This window comes from Mirounga angustirostris, unplaced genomic scaffold (genome assembly GCF_029215605.1).
Source record: "Mirounga angustirostris isolate CCGP_5_RB_7025 unplaced genomic scaffold, mMirAng1.0.hap1 SCAF_8, whole genome shotgun sequence".
NCBI classification, from domain to species: Eukaryota; Metazoa; Chordata; class Mammalia; order Carnivora; family Phocidae; genus Mirounga; species Mirounga angustirostris.
The window spans coordinates 142,328,443-142,347,902 of NW_026991716.1; the positions used below are offsets into that span (position 1 = coordinate 142,328,443).

At 39.6% G+C, this 19,460-nt stretch overlaps 1 protein-coding gene across 14 annotated transcripts in view; it reads right to left on the bottom strand.

Annotated features, from left to right (window-relative positions):
- Window positions 1–19,460, bottom strand: part of PDE10A (phosphodiesterase 10A) — a 297,734-nt gene that overhangs the window by 100,635 nt on the left and 177,639 nt on the right. For all 14 annotated transcript variants that reach the window (XR_010413848.1, XR_010413847.1, XM_064598343.1 and 11 more), the window contains one exon: window positions 14,643–14,671. Coding sequence is in view for 12 of the 14 variants with exons in the window: in XM_064598343.1 (XP_064454413.1) it covers window positions 14,643–14,671 (29 nt within the window). In the remaining 2 variants the exon portion in view is untranslated. The remainder of the gene's footprint in view (window positions 1–14,642; window positions 14,672–19,460) is intronic.

Here is a 19,460-nt window from a genome sequence, read left to right on the forward strand (position 1 = left end):
ATATTTGTAATTCCCTCTTGCAACAGTGAGAAATCTTACTGACAAGAGCCTTAATATATTTATACCCCTTCTCAGGCCTAGAATATACATAAGTAGTTTCAGAAATGCTAAGCCATACCACTGAAAGCAGCAAACCTAAGGTGTCAATATTCTTTTAGATTTTTAGGTAAATTAAAGAAACACTAAAATGTGAAATTCATTAAACTCTGACAAGTAGATAAATCCTTATAACATATATACTTATTAAGACATACAAAATCAACATACAGAAATCATTTCTATGCACTAACAACAAGCTATTTACAATAGCATCAAAAAATAATAAAATATTTGGGAATAAATTTAACCAAGGAGATGTAAGATATGTAGACTGAAACTTATAAAAATTGAAAAATGAAAGAGAAGAAGACACAAAATAAATGGAAAGAAATTCCATGTTCAGGGATTGGAAGAATTAATACAGTTAAAATGTCAATAGTATCCAAAGGGATCTATCTAGTCACAATGCAATCCCTATCAAAATTCCAAGTTTTGTTTTTTTTTTTTTCCACAGAAAGAGAAAAAACAACCCTAAAATTTGTTTGGAACCACAAAGACCCTGAAAATCCAAAGCAATCTTGAGAAAAAAGAGCAAAACTAGAAGCATCACACTTCCTGATTTCAAACTGTATCATTATAAGGCTCTAGTAATCAAAGTAATATGGTACTGGCATAAAAAGAGATACAAAGATGAATGGAATAGAACAGAGAACTCAGAAATACAGCCATGCATATACAGTCCACTTATCTTTAAGAAGGGCACCAAGAATATACAATGTGGAAAGGACAGTCTCTTCAATAAATGGTGCTGGGGAAACTGGATATCCACATGCAGAAGAATGAAACTGGACCCTTATCTTTCAGCATGCACAAAATCAACTCAAATGAATTAAAGACTTACATTTAAGACCTGAAACTGTAAAACTCCTAGAGGAAATCACAAGGAAAACACAGTTCCTTGACACTGGTCTTGGCAATGATTTTTTGGATATGATATCAAAAGCACAGGCAACAAAGGCAAAAATAAACAAGTGGGATTTTATCAAACTAAAAAGCTCTGCACAGCAAAGGAAACTGTCACCAAAATGAAAAGCCAAACCACAGAATGGAGAAAATATTTCAAACCACTTATCTGATAAAGAAGTAATATCTAAGATATGAAAAAAAAAAACAAAAAACAACCCCACTCATACACCTGAATAGAAAAATAATCCCAAATGACTCAATTAAAAAATGGGCAGAGGGGCTGAACAGACATTTTCCAAAGAAGACATACAAATGGCCAACAGGTGCAGGAAAAGGTGTTTAATATCACTAATCATCAGGAAAATGCAAATCAAAATCACAATGAGATATCACCTCACACTTGTTAGGATGGCTATCATCACAAAGATGAGAGAGAACAAGTGTCGGTAGGGGTGTGGAGAAAAGGGAGCCCTTGGGTACCAGGGGTGAGAATGTGAACTGATGCTGTTACTATGGAAAACAGCATGGAGGTTTCTCAAAAAATTAAAACCAGAACTATCAAATAATCCAGCAATCTTTTTTCTGGGTATATGTTTGAGGGAAATGAAATCACTATCTCAAAGAGATATCTGCACCTATGTTCAGTCCAGCATTTTTCACAATAGCCAAGATATGGAAATAACCGAAGTGTCTGTCAACAGATGAATGTATAAAGAAAATGTCACACACACACACACACACACAATTGTGTATGTATATATAATATATATACATACATAAATATATGCATAATTTATATATAATTTTGTGTAGCATTTGTGTGTGTATGTGTGTGTGTGTGTGTGTATATATATATATATATATATATATGGCATTAGAATATTGTGTTCAGCCCTAAAAAATGGAGGAAATCCTGCTATTTGTGGTAACATGGATGAACCTAGAGGGCATTATGCTAAGTAAAATAAACTAGATACAGAAAGACAAACACTGTATTACCTCACTTACATGTGGAATCTAAAAAGGCAAACTCATGGAAGTATAGATTAGATTGGCAGGTGTCAGGGGCTGGTGTGTGGAGAAAATGGGGAGAAGTCAGTCGAAGGTTACAAACCTTTCTGGTGGGATGCAAACTGGTGCAGCCACTGTGGAAAACAGTATGGAGGTTTCTCAAAAACTTAAAAATAGAATTACCATATGATCCAGTAATTCCATTATTGAGTAGTTACCTAAAGTTTATGAAAACACTAATTTGAAAAGCTATATATGCACCCTTATATTTATTGCAGCATTATGTACAACAGCCAAGTGTCCATGAACAGATCAATGGACAAAGAAGATGTGGTGTGTGTGTGTGTGTGTGTGTGTAATATTACTCAGCCATAAAATAGAATGAAATCTTAACATTTACAACAACATGGATGGATCTAGAGGGTACAGTGCTAAGTGAAATAAGTCAGTCAGAGAAAGACAAATACCATATGATTTCACTCATATGTGGAATTTAAGAAACAAAACAAACAAGCAAAGAAAAAAAGAGACTCTTATATACAGAGAACAAACTGATGATTACCAGAGGAGAGGTGGGGGGGGGGATGGGTGAAACAGATGATGGGGATTAAAAGAGACACTGTGATGAGTAAAGGTGATGTACAGAACTATTGAATCACTATATTGTACACCTGAAACTAACATAACACTGTATGCTAATTATACTGGAATTAAAATTTTTAAAAAAGATTATTAAAAAAGAGAGAGGACCTTAGAAATTAAAACAGACATAGAGACATATCAATCCAATGCCACATGTACCCTTTTAAGGATCCTAATTCGAACAAAACAACTGTAAAAAGAATCTTTTCAGAGAGTTGAGAAAAACTGAATCTGGCCCAAGTATTAAGATATTGTTAAGTGTGATTATTGTCAGGCATGAAAACGGCACGTAATTGAGATTTATTTTTTTATGTCATTTCCTATTAGAAATCTATACTGAAGTCTTTATGGCTGAAATTACATGCTGACTGAGATCTGCTTTAAACTACACCAGCAAGCTAATGCAACAGGAATAGCAAAATGATCATCACTGAAGCGGGATGACAGGTACATGGTGGTCAACATGCAATTCTCTCTACTTGTATGCAGAGAAAATGTCTATGAACAAAAGTTAAAACGGAAGGAAAGGAAGAAAGCAATAAGAGGCTCAGGAAAGCACCGATCCCTCCACTGCTCATTTACTGAGCAGCTTTTCTGTGTGTCCAAAAGTGACTGAAACGATCTACCCTGTGTGATTTAAGAAAGCAAAGCACTCAAAGGCTGCATGGGCATTCAGTGGTTAAGTGACAATCCCAGACAATGATAGGAGGTCACTTCATATCTGTGATTAACTTCTACATGAATAACTGTGGAATAATAAATATATATATATATAGGGAAAAAAAGATTATAAACTTTCAGTTTTAAGATGAAAAAGTTCTAGGACCTGATGTACAGGATGGTGCCTACAACTAAAAAGACTGTAGTGTATACCTGAAAACTGCTGAGGTAGATCAGTGCTCTCACCACACCCACACCCCCAACACACACCCCAAGTGTGTGGGTGACAGGCGTGCTCATTAACTTGATCGCAACAATCACTTCACAGTGCACACCTCTACCACGTGGTGTACACTAAAATGGACACTTACATATATACAATTATTATTTGTCAAAAATAAAAAATAATTTTTAAAAGAAATAATTTTAATAATAAACATCTCCACAATAATGATAATAATAGAGGACACAGAACATTTAATCTCTTTATAAAATCTCTCCCATAATCCTTAATCACCCCCTGCCCCCAAGACAGCCACTATTTCTGACTTCTTTCCACCACAGATTAGCCTTACTTTGGTTTTAGAATTTTATCGAAATGGACTGATAAAATACATAGTTTCAAACCCTGCTTTACCTGCTTGACATAGTATCACTGAGATTCATGCATGTTGCTGTGTGTTCCAGTACTTTGCTCCTTTCTATTGCTAGTTGCATTCTGTTGCATGAATAAAGACAAATGATATGTTTATCCATTCTACCACCGTTGATCATTTGGGATGTTTATGTTTTCCAGCTCTGGGCTATTAAGAATAAAGCTACGATGAACATCTTTCTGTTTTCAGTTATCTTAGGCAACTACATAAGAGTAGTAAAATTCGTGAGTCAGAAAGTAAATGTATGCTTAACTTTACAAGAAACTGCCAAACTTTTACAATACTACATATTAAGGACAATGTTACCAAAATGATTTAGATATTTTAGATTAAAATAAATGATAGAGGTCATTTATGTTACACAAACATCACTGGTGGAAAAATTCTAACTATTCTAAGAATGAGCGATCACAAGGAAGAAAGAGTTATGGAAGGCTGTGAACCTCAAAGACAGACAAAGAGAATGGGGGTACGTAGCAAAGAGGGTGCTGCTGACCCTTTTGCAAATGCTTATTTTAAAAAGTTTTAAAATCCTGAATATAGCCAAGGGACTAGGGCACTCATCCTGAACTTACCCTAATACTACAGGAAAAAAAAAAAAAAAAAAAGGAAAGAAAAGCAGCAGCAGCTAGTTGCCTTTACTTGCTCTGCTATGTATCTGGGCACAGAGGAAATGCTACACATAGAGTTGTTTCAAAGTGTGGTACAGGGTAGGAAGGCAGGTGCACCAGCAGCTCAGCGTGCAAGCTCAGAGGAAGCATTTCACAGAAAGCTAGGAAGGGTACAGAACCTTGGAGGCCACGGGAGAACAGCACAGTAGGATACAAGGTGAGACAGTGAATCCCTGTTAAAAGTGGTGGAGGCCAGCTGCTGGGATTCTGTAAGTCAGGTATTCTTAAAAACAGGTTAGCTCGACACAAGGAAACAGAAATAATAAAAACTTAATATTCCTGAAGAACATTACTGTAAGTTTCCAAAGAGGTTTCTATAATGTTAACTGATATTAACTAATTTAATTTAGGAAGAAAAAGGTCCATGAGATGAAAGGGCTTTTCTTTTTTTTAATTTTAATTTTAATTTTTATTCTTATGTTAATCCCCATACATTACATCATTAGTTCTAGATGAAGTGTTCCATGATTCATTGTTTGTGCAAAACACCCAGTGCTCCATGCAGAATGTGCCCTCCTCAATACCCACCACCAGGCTAACCCATCCTCCCACCCCCCTCCCCTCTAGAACCCTCAGTTTGTTTTTCAGAGTCTATCGTCTCTGATGGTTCGTCTACCCCTCCGATTTCCACCCCCTTCATTCTTCCCCTCCTCCTACCTTCTTCTTCTTCTTCTTCTTTTTTTTCATAACATATATTGCATTATTTGTTTCAGAGGTACAGATCTGAGATTCAACAGTCTTGCACAATTCACAGCGCTTACCAGAGCACATACCCTCCCCAGTGTCTATCACCCAGTCACCCCATCCCTCCCACCCCACCCCCCACTCCAGCAACCCTCAGTTTGTTTCCTGAGATTAAGAATTCCTCATATCAGTGAGATCATATGATACATGTCTTTCTCTGTTTGACTTATTTCGCTCAACATAATACCCTCCAGTTCCATCCACGTCGTTGCAAATGGCAAGATCTCATTCCTTTTGATGGCTGCATAATATTCCATTGTATATATATACCACATCTTCTTTACCCATTCATCTGTCGATGGACATCTTGGCTCTTTCCACAGTTTGGCTACTGTGGACATTGCTGCTATAAACATCGGGGTGCACGTACCCTTTCGGATCCCTACTTTTGTATCTTTGGGGTAAATACCCAGTAGTGCAATTGCTGGATCATATGGTAGCTCTACTTTCAACTTTTTGAGGAACCTCCATACTGTTTTCCAGAGTGGCTGCACCAGCTTGCATTCCCACCAACAGTGTAGGAGGGTTCGAAAGGGCTTTTCTTAATAATAATTTAGGAAAAAGGAATCCATGAGAAAAAACAGTTTTAAATCACTGATGGATACAGCAAGCATTTCTAGTAAGTTTAAGGCTGCTAGCAGAAAAGGATTCACTTATCAGGGCAGATGAATAATAAAGTTAAGGAAACAAAAGATGTATCTAAGTGCTTAACCCAATAGATGTATTTCTGAATGTCAGTATGTAATTAAGTCTTTTTTAAGCAAATATTTCCTCAGCAGTATGTCAAGCACTATTACAGGTATCAGATAAAGCTCCTACTCTCATGGAGTTTAAATGCTAGTTGGGGAAAATAGATAAAAAGCTATCAGCTCAGCTTTAGAGGGGAGGAGGGTGGGGGGAATGGGTTAGCCTGGTGATGGGTATTAAGGAGGGCACGTACTGCATGGAGCACTGGGTGTTATACGAAAACAATGAATCGTGGATCACCACATCAAAAACTAATGATGTATTGTATGGTGACTAACATAACATAATAAAATAAAATTTTTTAAAAAAGCAAAAAAAAAAAAAAAGAAGGTATCAGCTCGTGATAACATCTATGACAAAATAAAAACATTTTTATGACTTTGTTGCCATTTTAATTTAATGAACTGTAATCCAGGAGGAAGTGAATTCTATGTGCAGCAACTCTATGACTAGATCATTAGTATATTCTTTTTCATACAATAAAGAAATGTGCCTTTAATCAGCTTTTGACTCCGTGGACTAAGAGCAGCTATGTGTAGTATGGGCTTAATATAGTCCCTCTGTAGTTAGTACTTCTCAAAGTCTAGCCTCTAAAACAGAGCTGTGGTTGCCAAGAACTGTCTGACAAACTAGGTATTAATATAAAATCTTGCAAAAGAGGAATGTGTTTAGTTTCCACTTTAAAATTTGTTTTTCGTAACGGTTTGATACTGCTGTTTAGATGAAACAACACCTGCCATAGTGATTAATAGGATGGATCAGCAAAATCTTCCACAGGCAGATGATTCATGTGTTGAATCTATTGTTAAGATTATGGGCTTCATCTTAAATACAAGCAAACAAAAGCCGCTGTCTTTAAATGGTCAGTATGAAATATTTCCATATAGCAGAATGATGCACTTCGGTTATATAATTCTTTCAGGAAGCCAAGATGCTTAGAACTGATACTCCACACAGGTTTCTCAGGTTTCTGTCGCTATTATTAATAACTAGCAGCAGCAAAGCCTCTGAAATGAAATTTAGGCTAAAACTAACCATACCACGCTTTATAAGAAACCTTATTTTGGGTTTCCATAAAACTCAGGTTGCCTAAAGCTATTTTGGCCTGTGTAATGAGGAAAACATGGACTTTGCTTGTAGGTGCCCCGTATTCCTCCCTAAGGTGGGGTGATTTTCCAATGTAATAAGAAATACTTGGGCTCTATGATATTCAAAATTCAAAATGCCAGAATTTCATTTTACCTGATGGGAACATTACATCTACTGCCTGTTCTTCTGGTTTCTCAGTCTTACAGATATGCTGATAATCAATGGGGACAGGCTACCTGCCTGCTCTCCAGATCCCTGTTTATAAGTATCATCATTAACTGTCCAAGGCCCACCTCTTAGCCGAAGTCTGATTAAAGGAAATTATACTCAGGAAGATTTTAAAGACATGCTTTCTGTCTGCTTCTCTGCATGTTCTAACTTCTATCCTTGGGCCACAGCACCATAGCCCGGGATTATCTACTAGAGGGAGGATATAGGTAACATGAGAAATTACTCCAGAAAATTCTAACATGTGTCTACGCTACTCCAGCCACCTGTATATTACTTCATTTACTTAACATTGAACCACATTTTAATATTATGCCTTTGAAACTAATGATTGATGTAAAATCAGATCTATACACAGATTTGCGTTTTTATGAAACTCAATAAAACTTTGCCCTGAAAAAAAATGGATCAGCACTCTTCCCTTAGAGAATAAGTGAAGTGCCTTCCCTTGGGTCATGCTTCACGTGTCTGGAATTGAAAGTCAAGTCTTCTGCTTATTCAGAGAAAAGTATTGACTACTCAAAAAATTTTTTTCTTGGGGCGCCTGGGTGGCTCAGTCGTTAAGCGTCTGCCTTCGGCTCAGGTCATGATCCCAGGGTCCTGGGATCGAGCCCCGCATCGGGCTCCCTGCTCCGTGGGAAGCCTGCTTCTCCCTCTCCCACTCCCTCTGCTTGTGTTCCCTCTCTCGCTGTGTCTCCCTCTGTCAAATAAATAAATAAAATCTTTAAAAAAAAAAAAATTTTTTTTTCCTCTTCTTCTTCCACTGTTTTGTTGTTATACTTATTTTTCTGATAACCAATTTAAAGTCTTTTATAGATGATACGGTATGAAAAGAAATGGAAAATGAGTAAATGGGGCTCAGTTCTAAAGGAAAAGACTGATATGCCACAAGGAGGCTCCACAAGGCAGCGTCCGTCCAGTGTTCTTCCTTCCCTGTCCTATATCAGCGCATTTCCTCTCTCCCGGATCACTCCCATAAATGCATGTGCACGTTGTCATTTACCCCTTTTTTTTAAATAAGAAAAAACATTTTAAAAACCAAACATTCCAGGAATTGAGGGGTGAACAAAATGAACAAAGAAGGTCAAAAGGTACACATGTCCACTTATAAAATAAGGAAGTCCCAGGGATGTCAGGTACAGCATGGTGACTACAGTTAACAATACTGTATTATGTGTTTCAAAGTTGCTAAGAGAGTAGATCTTTTTTTTTTATTTTATTCATTTGAGACACAGAGGTACAGAGAGAGAGAGAGAAAGCATGAGCAGGGAGAGAGGCAGAGGGAGAGGGAGAAGCAGGCTCCTCGCTGAGCCAGGAGCCCGATGTGGGGCTCGATCCCAGGACCCTGGGATCATGACCCGAGCCGAAGGCAGACGCTTAACCATCTGAGCCACCCAGGCGCCCAAGAGAGTAGATCTTAAAAGACCTCATCACAAGACAAAAATGTGACTATGTGTGGTGATGGGTGTTCATTAGACTCACGAGGGTGATCACTTCGCAGCACTACAGATATTGAATCGTTGTGCATTGTGTCATACACCTGAACTAATAAAATGTCACATGTCGATTATAGCTCAGTAAAAAGAGTATTGATCCCCCTCCTATCTAGCTCCTCCACCTCTCTTTCCCCTCTCCCTTTTAAGGCAAAACTCCATAAAACGACTGTCTATATTCACTGCCTTCAGTTTCTCTTTTCTCTTCCTCAAACTCACTCTAATCGTTCCAATGAAACAGCTCTTATTAAGATTACCAACGACTTCAACATTGCCAAATCCACAGGGTAACTGTCAGCTCCCCTGAAATATGGGCAGCATTTGACGTGGTTGACTACTGTCTTTTACTTGACATACTGACTGCTACGCACATGCCCCGTGGTTCTCCCCTGACTCCTGGACACTTCTTTTCAGTCTTTGTAAGCCTTCCTCCTACCTCAGACTCCTAAATGTCCTGGCCCTGGGCTGGTCTTTACATTTTCTTCTCTATTTAAACCACACTCACTTCCTCTGTGATCTCATCCAGCCTTGCATCCTTACATCCCATTATATACTGGTGGTTCTTAAATCACCCATATCACTAATAAATCTCAAATTTGTATCTCTAATTCACTTCATTCACCTAAAGTCCAGACCCATATATCCAACCACTACCTCCTTAACATCTCTATCTAAAAATCTATTAGGTATCTCAAATAGCACATCCAAACCTGAGCACCTGATGACCTCGCCACCCCACAATGACTTCCTGCAAACACTCCCATCCATGTAATGGCATCCCATCTTCTCATTTGCTCAGGCAAAACCGAAATGCCATCATTTCTCCTTTCTTATTTTATATAAGATGTGTGCATCTGGATTAATCAGCAACTCTTGTTAGCTCTACCTTCCAAATATATCTAGAATTGCATCTATCAATCCTAGCACTGCTCCTCACCTCCATTACCCGCTACCCTGGTCCAAATCATCTTCATCTCTTATAGGATTACTGCACTAACCTACTTGCCATCGCCTGGCAATGAAAAACTATTAAAGTGCTGCTGAATTTATTTACTTAGGATTTTCGCACTTATGTTTCCACTAGTAAAAATGGTTGGTAGTTTTTTTGTTTTTTATAATGCTCTAACTTTTGTGTCAGGAATAAACTTCCCTCCTAGAATGAGTTCTTTCTCTAACTTCTGAAATACATACTTTGTATTATGTAGAAATTATCTCCTCTTTAATGTTTGGTGGAATTACCCAGTAAAGCTTTTGGACATCATGCCATTTTAGGTGGTTTTCACTGATTTTTCAGATTTTTCATTGGTTAATAGTATGTTTAGATTTCTTAACTCTTCTTCAGTTTTGATAATTTAGAATTTCCTCAAAATTGGCCATTATGTCCAAATTTTCAAATGTATTAGTATACAGTATTTCCTATTAAATCATTCATAACTTCCGTGTTTATAGTTATATTCCCTTTCTCATTCCTTAACATATGTATTTTACTTCTTGAAGAGGTTGCCAAAGATAGTCTATTTTATTGATCCATTTAAGAAAATACCTTACATTAATAATCACATCTATATTTTTAAGTGTTGATCATTAAGTACTTCTCTTATTAATTGTCCCCTCTGCTTTTTAAAAGTTTATTTTTGGTGTTCTAATAATGAATATAAGAATATAAATTTTCATCCTGTTTTAGCTGCATCCTCTAAGTTTGGTCGACTTTATCCCCACTTTACATTTGAGGCTTTGAAAAGTTGTTTTATTAAAATGTCACCCAGATAAATAGTGGCAAAGTAGGAATTCAAATCTAAGTGTGATTTACACTGTATCAGACAAGCTCTTTTAAATGTATTATAACAAAAGGCACAGAGATGCAATTCGCACAAAAGGAAATATACCTAAGTATGAAAAGATTCTTATCTCTCTTTTTTTTTTAAGATTTTTACTGGGGTACCTGGGTGGCTCCAGGGATTAAGCATCTGCCTTCTGCTCTGGTCATGATCCCGGGGTCTTGGGATCAAGCTGGGCATCGGGCTCCCTGCTCATCAGGGAGTGCTTCTCCCTCTCCCTCTGCCACTCCCCGTGGCTTGTGCTCTCTCTCTCCGTCAAATAAATTAATAAAATCTTTAAAAAAGTAAATAAAGAGGTGCGCACACCTCTCCCTCTGCCTCTCCCTGTCCCCCTCCTAAACAAACAAACAAATAAATAAAAGCAAAAGACTATCCCAGGAGAAAAAATCATTTAAAAGTTGTCATTCTAGGGACACCTGGCTGGCTCAGTCAGTGGAGTGTGTGGCTCTTGATCAAGCCCCACATTGGTTGTAGAGATAACTTAAAAATCTTAAAAAAGAAAAGTTGTCCGTCTATAATCTTCCCCCTCTCACTTTGTTAAAGAACTAAATAAGATAAAAACAGAGAAACCAGGCAATTGCGGCAGCCATGTGCCACCGATTTCAAGGCGACCTAATGCCAGTGAAACCTAATTGAAAACAGTCACCAAGGGCTTACTTAAAATTCCCCGTCCCAAGAAATGGCACTGTTGCATTAAGTTAATAACAAATGCTCTGGGGAAATTAATGACATAGGATCCCAAATGCATATGGTGAGCAGTGGATGCGAGTTCCCGCTGTTTATGCAGCAGGGCCCTGAATTTCGAAATACACTGAGAAATTCAAGGAAAGCAGGATTCACTAACAGAATTGAGCGTTCTTTCAGTTTTATGAAATCACTAGACTGGATGTAGTCGTACTGTTTACCAGGACAGGTTAAAATGAAAACGTTACAAAGAAATGTTGATTCCAATACAACAATTTGTTTCAGTCAACCTACAGACAAGTAACATAGGTCAATTTCTCCTGTGGGAATGTCCACCACTCTGTTCCCTCACTGTTCCCCTTGGCCACCTCCTACTGAATCGGTGTTGCTGAACATCACTAGCTAGCGTTCCAACACAGCATCCAATAGGGCAATTCTAACAACATTTACATTTACAGTATGCAGAGACAAGGAAATTGTACCCATAAACACCAAACCTAACACCATTCGAAGACAAACAAACATAAAAATAGAAATCAACAAATAACTTCTCAACATATATAACATCATTAGAAAAAGAAGAAAAACTACCCAAAATACACAGGTGTGAGAATCATGCTAGTATACCCAGGATAAAGCTACTTTGAGATTTGAGAGGAAGAATATGTGCAAAATGAATTTTAGGAAAGCAACCGCTTTCAAAAAAATTAAAGAATAATAATTGTACAATAAGCCTCCTGTCTTCAGGCTTCTGCCCTTGCTGTTCCACCTGCCTGAAATGCTCTTCCCCCAGCTCTCAGCAAGGTTCACGGCTTCACGCCCCTTCTGTCTTCCCTCAGTCACCTTCCTGGTGAGCTGCGCCCGGCTGCACATGCACACGCACCCAGCCCGCCACCCCGCACCCCGCCGCCCTGCTGCCCTGCCGCCCCGACACCCCGCACCCCGCCACCCCGCACCCTGGCTCTGTCTCTCCGGTGCTCATTACCACTGACCCAGTGCACGTGTTATGTACTTATTGTGTCTACTGCCTCCACCCCTCACACTGACGGAAACACTGTGATGGGAGAAGTTCTGTCCAGCTTGTTCCTCAGTGAGTCTAGAGGAGTGGGGATCAATTACTGCGTGGTGACTGAAGGACGATGTGTAATCAGAAAAATATAGCAGACTGCTCAGATATGCTGCTTTGTTTTGTTTTGTTTTGCTTTGAGTCGATTCCGTGCCCAGTGTGGAGCTCAACGCAGGGCTCGGACTCATGAGGTGGAGATCAAGACCTGAGCCGAGGTCAGGAGTTGGAGGCTTAACCAACTGACCACCCAGGTGCCCCAGGATATGCTGCTTTTAAGGCATCTGACATGGTATCTCACATTATTATTATGGGTGAAATCTCCATATGTAGCAATGCCCTGCTTATTTAATAAACTGAAAAGGGGCACAGGGAAAGAACTTGGAAATATTACTCAGATTTGTAGCTTCAAAACAGAAACAGAATGTTAGGTAACAGAAGTTAAGAATGAGGCTTTCCTCAAAGTGTTGGGATGGTTACAAACAAGATAAAATGGAGCTTAAATAAATACACAGTCCTATAGTTTATTTTTTAAAAATCTGTTGACAAAGGAGTTTTCTTGGTTTTCCTCACGTTCCTGACTTTTCCTTCTGCATCTCCTTTGTGAACTTTTCCACGAAACAACTGGAGCGTCCAAAGTTCAGCGCTCAGACCTTTTCTCCCCATAGACAAACGGCCTAAGTGATGTTGTTTCGTCCCATGGCATTGTCTATATGCTACAGACCCAAATCCATCTACGTATCTAGCTACGGCCTTTCCTCTTGGCTCAACAGTGTAAGCACTTGCTTTCTAAGTATCTCCAATCTGATGCCTGGTAATTCCAGTTTCACTTGTTCAAGACTAACGTACAGAGTTCCCAGCCTCACTCGCCCACGTTCATCCAGCTGTAGATTTCTCCGCGCCACCCTTCATTTACAAAGTGCATGGTGCGACTTCAGAGATTCGAGATGGCAGCTCTGCTGAGAGCAACACCCCAATGTCTTCTGACTCTGCCTGTGTTTGCCTGTCAGAATCCCCTCTTTATCTTCAAACATCCCTTTCTAGCCTTTGCTGCTACTCCCAGTGGCTGCCAAAATTCCAGGCTGACCCCTCAAGCCCCCGCTATACCCTAAAGCACCCAGACTTGGGAACTTCCCAGTTGTGAGCTCTGTTAATAGTGGAGGTCTCCAGTAAAACCCTGAGATTTACAGAAACCTTAAGAGTCGGTAAAGGTTGCCATGGACAGAGAGAGTTCTGCCCAGTCTCCAGCAATGGCTCCAGTCATTTTAGAGATTCCTTTCTTCAGATAATCGAAAGTGAAGGAATATACCTGTATATGTGATCCTACGAACAATACTTCAGTTTCTATTTTATACTAGTGATGTCTTACCTAAGACTGCATCAGATGCAATTCAAATGATTATTTTCAATATTCAATCCACATTTACGATCTTTACTATATACAGAATATATAATTAAAATATTTTTCATATGCAATGAATTATAACTTTGTAGTACTAAGCACAGTTTGCTAAAAGCTTTCAGTACTCATGCCCCCACAAGCTTTTAAGTTTAAGAAGTCTCTTAAAGTTAACACTAAGTAGTTTCTCTTGGACACGAAAACAGTGCGTTTAATATTTCTAAAAGTACTGAGGAATGCCACGGTCTTGAATACACAAGCAGTCACCTTTCGTTCACCCGCAAACAGGGTGCGTGAACTCGAAGGCAGGCCAGAGCTGCTCGCTGGGGGAGCGTGAGCGAGGCTCTCGCTCCTTGGCTGGAGCAGCCTGCCACCACACTGGGAATGTTTCTGTCAGTGTAAAAGCAGCCAGAAGTCCGGTCTTTACCTGCAGTCTCTCAGTTTCTAATGCTGGCAACTCATTCAGAAAACCCCACGTGCACGTGCGGGCCAAACAAAACACAGCTTTTAGCGCTACTCACTTTGGGGGCCTCCAATTTGCAACCGTTCTCCCTCCTGACTTCACTCCATACTAATGAGTGATGCTCTGGAGCAGACACTTGGGTTTTGCCATTATTTTTCTAATACTTTCACATGTGAGAGCACTGAGAAAATGTATGCAAGTTATTTACTCCCTATACTGTGGTGGCAAAATTATATTCACACGACTTACCCTGCTGACTTCCTTAGGAGCCGATTCATCTGGTGGAAGGAAAAGGAAGGGAAAAACACAATTAGAAACTCCAAGTAGGTTCTGAAATACAGAATATGTCATTCACTCTCAATAAACTTCTTACAAAATCTAAGAATTTGGCTTTAAACATCTATCAACCAAAGGTTAAACATAATAGAGTTAGATGTACAATAAAGTTTGGAGGGAAACGAAATACCACAACAATTCACAGGCCATTTTCAAGATTGTCTCGTTAGACATTCTGAAATGGTAGCATCTGCAAATAATATTCTTTTTTTTTTTTTTAAAGATTTTATTTATTTATTTGACAGAGACACAGCGAAAGAGGGAACACAAGCAGAGGGAGTGGGAGAGGGAGAAGCAGGCTCCCCGCCAAGCAGGGAGCCCAACGCGGGGCTCGATCCCAGGACCCTGGGATCATGACCTGAGCCGAAGGCAGACGCTTAACGACTGAGTCACCCAGGCACCCCTGCAAATAATATTCTGACACAAACACATGAGTATCACAGTGACTGTGAACATCTGTTCTGCTGGGGTTAATTACAGCATCTCTTATTTGCTGGAGTAAGACACGACCCTGCACAGCACCCGGGCCAAGGCACAAAAGACACCTGTCCACAGGGCAGCTTTGTCCCATGGGTCCTGGGATTTGGGGGGCCACCTGTATCAGCTCGTCAGCCGTGTTTCCCATAAAGTGAGATCGATGGATGGCACGCCCAGGTGTGACCCTCTGAAGGGGTCTCCCCGTGGGGCTAGCCACAGGACAAGAGTACGCCCACGGGACCAATAGGGTACAAGAAACAAACTGGCCAAGACTCCATTCTAGGTCACTGGTTCTGACCCGAAGGATATTTATGCGGCCCTTCCAGACAGCGGCTGGGCTGGGCCTCTCCAGAGCCCTCACTGGGAGGCAGCCTTTAACTCAGTGCTACGCTACCTTGTATCTTCCTCATCAATCAAACCCTGTCTGACTACCACCATTAGTGCACGCTTAACGTGCCCCAAACCTCATGGATTCTGTGTTCCTCCAAAGCACAGTCTAACTTATCTCGACACTGACAAAAACATGTCTGTCCCACAAGTTCAACCAGGGTTGGGATTCTCCTTCCTCCTCCAATATCCTTATTAACCAACTGCTGATGCCTGTTGTTTTCTTTTTGCTAATCTTTCTCCAATTTGTTGCCTGCCACCATTTCCACAGATAACACCAAGTCTAGTGCCAAATCAACCGGCAGCCTCCAAACTGGTCGCTCACCACACACGCACACACGCGCATGCACACATCTACCCCATCCCTCGGATGCTCCAGAACGTAAAGGAAACTAGATTTCCATGTTAGCTGCATAAATGACTTTACCTGGAGCCTTTCAGAAATTACCAAGTTTGGGACTATTGGAGAATAGACATTCAATAAACAGTTCCTATTTTGGGGCCATTATTGTATTAATACAATATTATATATTTTCTTCTAATTGTTCCCTAGTGACTTGAGTACTGCATCTCATTCCCCAGAATGTCCCTGAGCATGTTGGAGGAAAAGCACTTAACTTTGCCTTCCACACTGAAGTCACATCATAGCAGAATTTCATCTACTCTCAATTCCCAACCCCTAACCTCTCCCAGACTGCCCCCAGAGATAGAACTATGCAATTTAGTCATTACAACAAATGTATTAACAGATCCTAAAGTTACAGAGGCTTACATGTTCTTAACTTTAATCTAAGAAATGCAGTGAGCATGGCCACATGTCCCAGTGGATTAAGAAGCACATAATGAAAAGCAGTTGTACGAAGAAGTTTACTCTCAGGACTGATTGGCGCTCGGGACTGTGGCACTTTGGGACCTCCCACTCTCCACAGCCATCCTCAGATCTGAATGCTGGCTCAAGGGAAGAAGAATTTGAATGTCTAGGTATCTATAAATACATGTACCCTTTGCTTTTTCCTTTAGTTTTTGCTTGACGCTTCTCAAACTTGAGTGTCCGTAAGATACTCTACCAGTAGGTATTTATACATACTGAAGGTGTACTTACTAGGTAATCCTCCAAGGGATTTTTTTCCCCATGAGCTGTTCTTCCTAAAGCTGTTAAAAATCATTAAAATGATGTTGAGATTGAAGACGCTCTCTCTTTTTTCTCTTCTTTTAAATAAATTTCTCTTTAACAGTCATAAACATTCTCTCTTTGAAATTAGTTTTTGTTTTCTTGTTTATTCATCCCACAAGAATGTTAGCTCCTTGAGAACCGGGATACATGCCTGGCATATAATGATCCCGTAGTACATATTTGTTGAATAAACAAATGTTAATTGAACCCCTAAAGCTGCATAAAAATTAGTGTCTGCTCTTGTGAACATTTTTGTTACTAATTTGATGCTCATGAATTATTCAAAATCTTGCATCCATGGCAATTTCTTACTTTGCCATAATCCCCAACATCTTTCATTTTAAAGCAAGCTTTAATGCTGAGCAAGATTTTATTAATGTGGTTCCAACAGTTCAGTCCTGAGTGTGTGCTGGAGGTATGGTGATCTTCCAGTCATGGGTTCTTAGGAGGAGACATTCCAAGCCTTGGGCTCTTAACCTGCAATTGCTAGATGATTTGCAAGGAGTTATGAACTGCATGAGGAAGATGGGATGATCTTTCTGCTCTGTTATTTTGAAAATGTCTTTGTGGAAAAAACTTTTTCAGAATCAAATTATATTGTCAGGATATTCTTTAAATCAAAATTAAGTACTTACAAATCTTTAGAGCTGTGCATATATTTGTACTTTTACTTTTGTGATGACTTTTGATAGTTCTTTGAATATGAAATGGGATTTCAGGAATGAACCCAAATATAATTAGAACATAAGGGAATTTATACTATGATGTCTGATTTGAAGTTCTGTGGCTGCTTATCATGTTCTTCTTTACTCTGTGTTTGGCTTTGTGGCTTTATTACTCTATGTTCCGAGAATGTGTTTTGAACAATTTCTACTTTTTAAATTGATCAATCATTTCCTTAAGTTTAACATGCATTTTTTGCTACATCTTCCATGGACAAGTTTAATTTCAGTGCTTGTTCCATAGGATAAGAGAAGTTCAAGATTTTGAACTTGAAGGTATTGATACTGTGCATCCAAAGAAAAGACACAGTGACCAGAAGTGACAGAAATTGGTGATTTCTGGGAGGACTTCACTGTGCCTCTGTTCCGTAAGACTGTCCACTCACTTCGCCTTGTGGGCTTTGCAGGTATTCTAATATTCCTAAATAGAGCATATCTGTCTTCTCATTATGGAAAATATTTACTTCCCATGAAAATTAATATATACAATTGGCCGTTGAACAACATGAGTTTGAACTGAACAGGTCCATGTATACATGGATTTTTTGGACAAATATACTGCAGTGCTATAAATGTATTTTCTCTTATGATTTCTTAATATTTTCTGATCTCTAATTTAAGACTATCATATATATATTAACATACAAAATGTGTTAATCTGTTTAAGTTATTAGTAAGGTTTCTTCTGGTCAACAGTAGGCTATTTGTAGCTAAGTTTTGGGGAGTCAAAAGTTACACACAGATTTTCAGCTGTGGTGGGGGGGGGAAGGTCAGCACCCCTAAGCCCCCTGTTGTTCAAGGGTCAACTGTACTTCCAGCTCCTGGGAGCTGGTGTGGCTCCATTCAGCCTCCTCCAGCCATTCCTGCATTCTGCAGGAGCTGTGGAGCTTGTCTAAAGACAGCTGTCTTCTTACAAAAATGCACCCTTTTAAGATTCAATCCCCAAATATTTATCAAACACGTAATACGTGCCAGACACTGAATAAACGCCTCAGTTGGCCCAATCAGGCTAAAGGGAAGGACTTCTGTTTCATGGCTTTGAGAGAACCACAAGCATAAGGACTGGCCCTAGTGGGTGCAATCATGAGGGGAGTCAACCTGAAATCAGCTGACCTTGAAGCCTGCTTTACCTAGGGACTCCTACATATGTGAGAGTTAATTCCCCTATTTGTTAAGCCAATTTTACAGGGCAAAACTAAAAACACTTCAAAAAAGCATGAAGGAAAGGTAACAAGATGTTACTAGGATATTACTTTCATACCACTAAGTTAGCACACTGTTACTTAAAAGTTCCAGAAAGCTCTTCTATTCCTACCAAGAAATTCCTTTGTTTAGGATTTAAGTCCTCACAGTTTGGTTGTGCTCTATTTTTCCAACTGGAATATGCAACACAGGGGGACTCCCTTCCCACTCTATAAGACTGGTCTTTATAGAGCCTCAAACATGTTTTGCTAACTCTTACCTCAAAATCTTTATATCTTCAAACAACAATTATTGAGTACCTACTAAGTGCCTGGCACTATTCTAGGTGCCTACAATATATCTCGAACAAAAGGAAAAAACAATAATCCCTGTGCTCATGAAGCTTTATTCTAAACATAAACATGATAAAACTTTATTCTAACCGTAAACATGATAAAACACTAAATGGTACAGCAAGTTCCCAGTGTAAGTGCCTTAAGTGGGATACAAAGTGGCGCAGGTCAGGGAATCTCAGAGAGCGGTGGGAGAAGGGGTGGTCAGAACGGGCCTAGTCCAGGTGGTGAGCTATGAAAGCAGCTCCCTGAGGGAAGCGCATTCAGGCAGAAGGATTAGCCTGAGCAAAGACCCTGAGACTTGAGTGTCCCTGCTGTTTCTTGCCAAAGTTGAATCCTCCTCCTTTTCAGGAATTAGCTCAGCTTGCATTTTGCCCATGAGGCCCTCTCAAAGGCACCTGGTGCGCATCCTTTCCTTAGAAGTCTCACATACTGC